Source organism: Prunus avium, chromosome 6 (assembly GCF_965620075.1).
Source record: "Prunus avium chromosome 6, drPruAviu1.hap1.1, whole genome shotgun sequence".
NCBI lineage: Eukaryota > Viridiplantae > Streptophyta > Magnoliopsida > Rosales > Rosaceae > Prunus > Prunus avium.
Window position 1 is genome coordinate 12507278 of NC_142289.1, and position 6905 is coordinate 12514182.

General features: G+C 37.5%; 1 protein-coding gene across 1 annotated transcript; it reads left to right on the forward strand.

The window, feature by feature from the left end:
* Positions 1-3762: 3762 nt before the first annotated feature.
* SKIP (chromatin protein family) lies at positions 3763-6590 on the forward strand. Its single transcript, XM_021971039.2, has 2 exons — positions 3763-3962; positions 4524-6590. Exon 2 carries the CDS (start codon positions 4545-4547, stop codon positions 6363-6365), a length of 1821 nt encoding a protein of 606 aa, XP_021826731.1. The 5' UTR covers positions 3763-3962; positions 4524-4544; the 3' UTR covers positions 6366-6590.
* The last annotated feature ends 315 nt before the right edge of the window (positions 6591-6905 follow it).

Below are 6905 nucleotides of genomic sequence, written 5' to 3' on the forward strand. Positions count from 1 at the left end.
TCATCAAAAACTACAATAAACAAGCAAAAATCTACAAATTTTTAAGTGGTTGTTACCAGTGGGCAGACTAGAAACCTCTGACCTGGGTTGGAATCTGTCCACGAGGTCTGAACTCGGCAGATCTTCCCACAATGGCAATGCTTTCGTTGTCGACCCTCCATCGCTGCTTCAATTCAATTGTTGAAGGAGGTCTTTAGGGTCCACAATTGTTTGCAATTTAGGACCAATTTTTGCAAAGTTAATTAATACCCATTAATTCTTATATGGACAAATGAACCAAGAAAAATGGCACATGGGAGGCACGTGTGCAAGTTTGACGACTTTTGTTTAGTATGGATGGAATTCAGGCAAAGTAAGACACTATATGGAGTTTCAGGGGGGAAACTGAGATTGAAATTAAGTTACAGGGGGCATTTCAATTATTTAGCCTTATTTTTATTTCTTTCTTTTTTAAATAATTATTAAAAACAGAAATTAAAAGTGAAATAAAAAAGTAAAAACCCTAAGCGTCCCTGAACTCTTCGTCTCCAACGCTGCCTTCTTCCTCCATCAAATCTACTAACCCTCATCCTCCATTGTTGCTGAGATTTGAAATTAAAAATAAAAAAACCTTAACGTCTGTAGCCTCACGTCGTTCTCTACTCTGCCTCTCTCATGCCCACCCTTCCTCCTCCAAATCTATCCATCCTCATCCTCCATTATTGTTGCTGAGAGTTGGAGTTTTTTAATAAAAAAGAAATTAGCATCCCTGTGCTACTGCCAGTAAGAACAATTTGGGTGGGTTGAAGAATGGAGAGGTTTACTTGTCAATTAATCTCCAAAAGCTTGTCTCACAAAAAGGTTGAAGGTTGAGGTACATACTCAATTTTCAGTGTAGTTATTAATTCCTTTTATGGTGGAACAATAATGCAAAGTGGGAATGGGTCGATTTGATGGAGGAAGGGAGTGAAGGAGAAGAAACATAGAGACGCAGGGTTTTTAAATTTCTTTTTTATTGAGAAAACTCCAAATATCAGAATAATGGAGGAAAGGGATGAGTAGATTTGATGAAGGAAGAAGGGAGCAGTGGAGACAAGTCCAGAGACCTTTTTTTTAAATTTCACTTTTATTTTTGTTTTTAATAATTATTAAAAAGAGAATAAATAAAAATAAAATCTACATGGCAATATTCATTAATTGACATGGCATGACCACATCAGCTGCCACATAAGGTTGTCAGCAAATGTGGTCAATCTTGTGTGTCTAAATAGCATTATTCTAAATGTAATGTTAGTGGGAACCGAAAATTTGTGACTAATACAATCAAATACGGTAAAACATTGGGTAATATCATTATCTTATTATCTGTGCCTAATACTTTGGGGATTGTTCCTTATTATTCGTGCCTAATTGCAAACTATGGGAACTGTTCTTTATCATCCGTGCCTAATGGAAAATTATATATTTTGTTTTTGCTAGACATTCTTTTAAAATACTTGTAATAATAACAATAGGAACGGTTTTATGTGTCTTTATATTTCTAGAGACGGAAATACAACTTTCCATTCCAAATACCATTTTTTGAAGACTATTTTCATATCAGTGCTTACTAAAAGAGCCCTTATTGCTCCGATTTCTAGTAGTGAATTTTCCCACATTTGAGATCCTACTGAGGAATAACTCATTTACATGATTGAAGGGTAAGTTCTGCCCATTCCCACTACTATGGACTACAAATCCCATTGAGGAATAACTCATTTACATGATTGAAGAGTATGTTCTGCCCATTCCCACTACTATGGACTACTTTCTTGGATTGGATTGTTCTATATTTGATGCAGTGTAGGACTGAAAAATGAGATTTGAAAAATAATTACATTATCATAATTATTTTTAGGTCTAATTTCAAGAAGAAAGACTGTTCTTTTATATGAACATGACCTGAAAACAATAGAAATCCACACCAATCCAATAGGATAATTTTTCAAGAAGTAAGATAATTGATTTAAGGTTTTCGTTTTATCAAGTGAAAATTGTACTCCTAATCTAGCCACCAATATTACTTCAGAATAGTGCATTGTCATCAAGCTATTATGGCCTTCCTCCAACCACAACTAGAAAAGACCAACACAGACCTGCCGTATAAAGTCATCGAACTTGGTTAACCAAGCACCATCAACAAAAAGAAAAGTCACACAACAAACTCAAATTAAGGTGCTTGGCCGTCATCAATCTAGCTTACATGTAAGTAAATATCGGGGCAACTGAGTGCTTTGTAAAGAAAGAAATTTAATTTAACAGTTAGACTAGTGGAGTGGTGAATAGTGTAAGGATTCATAACTTAAGGTTGTTTTTTGTTAAGTATTTAAAAGAGATAAACCAAATTGTATCCGGCGCCAAACCCAAGATGTGTAAAGTATAGTTGGAAAAAAAAAACATACAATCAACAATTGGAACACATTTTTGCTTGGTTGGATTCTTAACTTGGCACAATACCCACCAATTAAAAAATAATAATTCAAAATTTGATAAAGAAGACACCGAAAAGAAAAATTGTGAGAGCATGTCGTGATCAAGGTTTAAAATATTGATAGTCCAAAAATACGGAAATTTTGATGAAAATATCATGATATTAACGATATTGATAAAAATTGAATAAAAACCACAAAAATTATAAGAAAAACTTGAAAATTTTTCTTGAAACTTTGGATGATATTTATTTAGTCAATTATTTATTACTTTATCACAAAATAATTGGAAGGAAATGCATTGCATGATGCGTTTAATTGATTTAAGTTGATTATATAGCGAGCTGACAAACACTACGAGTGTAGAAAATATATAGTAATTAATGAAAGATGATTAAACACACCATAATAATTTATTTATAATGATTTACTATAATATTTTACACTTTATACATTGCATGATAAGATACATGAGTGACTTCGTACCACATAGAGTTCCTATAAAGTTCAAATTTGAGTTATTTACACTAATACCTCCTGAAGTTTTTGCCTTTTTCAAAAAACTCCTTAAGATTTTAGAAATTACAAGAACACCCCCTGAGGTTTTAAATTGTTTTCACAAAACTCATTTTCATTGATTTTTCATCCAAAGATTGATGATTTTGTACCAAAAAAATTCTCCAAATGACAAAGTTGGCCTTTGAAATTAGATTGCATATACTTTATTGAGGTTAGTTTTGTCATTTGCATAAGTTTTTTTTTTTCCAATGAAATCATCAAATTTTGGACAAACAATCAACGAAAAGGGGTTTTGTGAAAACAAACTAAAACCTCAAGGGGTGTTCGTGTAATTTTTGAGACTTGAGGGGGTTTTGTGAAAACACAAGAAACCTCAAGAGGTGTTAGTGTAAATAATTCTTCAAATTTTTCGCTTTCTTTATCATCTCAATATTATCGATATTATAGCGATATTAAATCAATATTTTGGCCAAATGTTGCTGAAGTGTGAGAGAAATTATCGACGTCGATATTTTTTGATATTATCGATAGTCATACGATATGTGTATGAATATGTTCCAAAATATCATAGACCTGAAAAAACAATAATAGCATCGATAATTCGTCAATATCATTGATATTTTAGTCCTGATAACTAATAAATTACAACACGTGTTTGAGATTTACGAAATTATTAAGCTTGATAATGTAAGTAAAGCCTGATAAAGGAGCAATAAAAACTTGGGCTCAAGCCCCAATCACTTTGGGCCGGGACCCTGCGGCTTGAGAAAAAGGTCGGTTCGTTGGTGGCGTGATGAAAATCGGATTGGATGACAACAAAACCCTCCTCTCCCTGGTGTTTTGGTTGTCGCCTATTTTTCCCTTGAGCTTTAGCCAAACCCTAAATTCTCTTCACCTGCAGATTTATCCCTTTCGTACCTGAAAACGACACTTGGGTCTCTCTGCAATTCAGAACTTCTCAACAACGCATCATCACTGCACCAATCTTCTCTGTCGGTAAGTTTTCTTTTCTTTTTTTCTTCATGCCTCTGGCTTTGATTTTTCATCTTCTTGCCGATAGATTTTGGGTCAAATCCAGCAAATTTGTTTTTCGATTTGATCTTATATGTTGTATGCAATAACTTTTTCGAATTTGTTCTGCTCTCTTACGGTTGTTTTTGTTTTCTATATTTGATTGAATTAGATCTGCACTAATCTACTCTCCTTACGATTTATAGCATACAACAATTTTATTGAATTTTTTCCGTTGTGCGTTTTTATATGGCCAATAACTTTAATTTACGGAGAAATAGACTAGAACTGAAATTGGTTAAGTCAATTGTAAAATTTCTTTGCGAAGTTTGATGGCTTAGGGATGCCCAAGTAATTGAAAATCGTTTGAAGAATTTAACTCCATAGACAGATGAAGTGAACAAGTTCCTTAGGCGTGTACTCCAGAGATGCCGAAAGTCTTTTGATGTCTTTTTTATTCTAATTTTATCGAAATCGATTAGTATTGCTTTGCTTATGTTTGTGAACCAATTAATTTGGTCATTGTTTTCCGATTTCTGTGTGCAGTTCCATAAGTAGGTTTTCACCATGGCAGCTCTAAAGGAGCTTCTGCCGCCCGCACAATCAACCACAACAACTTACTATGACCATTCAAATGATCCGTGGTTCAAGCAGCGCTTCAGTTCAGCTGAGGAAGAAAAATCTTCTGTCATCAAGCCTAATCCTGTACCTCCTTACTTGAAGCGTCAAGGCTTTGTACCTAGGAAGGTAGAGGATTTTGGGGATGGGGGTGCTTTCCCTGAGATTCACATAGCTCAGTACCCCCTTGGCATGGGCAGGGACAAGTCCGCTAAACTTGGAACGAAGATACTTCCAGTCACTGTTGATGCACATGGAAACATTGCGTATGATGCTATTGTTAAGCAGAATGAGAATTCAAAAAAGATCGTCTACTCTCAACATAAGGATCTTGTGCCTAAAATTTTGAAAAATGAGGAAGAGGAAGGGGATGATGATGAAGAGGAGGAGCTGCAGAAAGAGATTGAAGAAACGACAGCAGAAACAAAGGCTGCACTTGAGAAGATTGTGAATGTGAGATTGAGCGCTGCGCAGCCAAAAAATGTACCCAAACAGTCGTCAGACTCGAAATTTATCAAGTATAAACCATCACAGAAATCAGTGGCATTTAATTCTGGTGCTAAGGAGAGGATTATCAGGATGGTGGAGATGCCTGTGGATCCACTTGAGCCTCCTAAGTTCAAGCATAAGCGTGTTCCTAGGGCTTCTGGGTCCCCACCAGTGCCAGTCATGCATTCCCCTCCTCGTCCAGTGACCGTAAAAGACCAGCAGGATTGGAAGATTCCACCTTGCATTTCAAACTGGAAGAACCCGAAAGGGTACACCATCCCATTGGACAAACGTCTAGCAGCTGATGGGAGAGGCCTTCAAGATGTTCAGATTAATGATAATTTTGCAAAGCTTTCCGAGTCTTTGTATGTAGCAGAGCAGAAGGCTAGAGAAGCAGTTGCTATGAGATCTAAAGTTCAGAAGGAGATGATAATGAAGGAGAAGGAAAAGAAAGAGCAGGAGCTGCGGGCATTAGCTCAGAAAGCTCGTTCTGAGAGGACAGGTGCAGCACCTCCTGCTTCTGCCCCTATGCCTTCTGAGAAAACAACAATGGATACTGATATGAGAGGGGATTATGAGCGTCCAAGGGAAAAGGAGACGGATTACCCAAAGGAGACAAGGGAGGAAAGAGAAGAGAGGTTGCAGCGCGAGAAGATCCGGGAGGAGCGACGCCGAGAAAGGGAAAGGGAGAGAAGGTTGGAGGCCAAAGATGCAGCGATGGGAAAGAAGAGTAAAATTACAAGAGACAGAGATCGTGATATTAGTGAGAAAGTTGCCCTTGGCATGGCTTCTGCTGGAGCAGGAAGAGGGGGAGAGGTCATGTATGACCAGAGGCTGTTCAACCAAGAGAAAGGAATGGACTCTGGTTTTGCCACTGATGACCAGTACAATGTCTATGACAGAGGCTTGTTTACTGCTCAGCCTACACTCTCAACCCTGTACAGGCCAAAGAAGGATGCTGATGCTGATATGTATGGAGGTGCTGATGAGCAGATGGATAAGATTATGAAGACTGATCGCTTCAAACCGGACAAAGGATTTGGGGGAGCTGCTGAGAGGAGCGGTCCAAGAGATAGGCCGGTTGAGTTTGAGAAGGATGTTGAAGAAGCCGATCCATTTGGTCTGGACCAGTTCTTGACAGAGGTGAAGAAGGGTAAGAAAGCCATGGAAAAAGTTGGTACAGGAGGAACAATGAGAGCGAGTGCTGGATCTTCAATGCGAGATGGCCATGAAGGCGGGGGCTCCAGCAGAACTCGTATTGGGTTTGAAAGGGGTCGCTAACTCTCTTCAACTTACTTGGAATTGGTCTGTACTTGCCCTTGATGTTTCTTTGGTTGCTTCCAAGGTTCATGTGTAAGTGTTAAAGTTCTCAATGGGTTATGTAATATACGATGGTGATGGATGTGCCATGTTTTAATCAAATGTGTAATGGTGTTTCAGGAGCATTATTATTATTTCCTCTAAATGTTTTTCAAATAATTTTCTATTAATTTTGTGTTTTCTCAATCCGTAAGGGCCAATTGTGTGAAATAGCTAATGCCGAAATTGTGCGAATTGTAGCTGACTTTACAACTGGACTAAACTCTTCATAATCAAGATCTTCTTTTTGTTTGTACTCTTGAGCAACTAGACGTGCCTTGTGATGTTCAATCATGCCATCCGCATTTCGCTTCACTTTGTATACCCACTTGCACTCTGTGATATTCATGCCTTGTGTTACTGGGACCAAAGACCAAGTATCATTGCGGAATAAAGCATCATATTCGTCCTTCGTGGCTGTTTTCCAATGAGAATATTGAGAAGCTTGTTTGTAGGTGGCAG

Bases quoted from the DNA above. Each gene is read 5' to 3' on its own strand.
- SKIP (XM_021971039.2), top strand. From the start codon at position 4,545: ATGGCAGCTCTAAAGGAGCTTCTGCCGCCCGCACAATCAACCACAACA.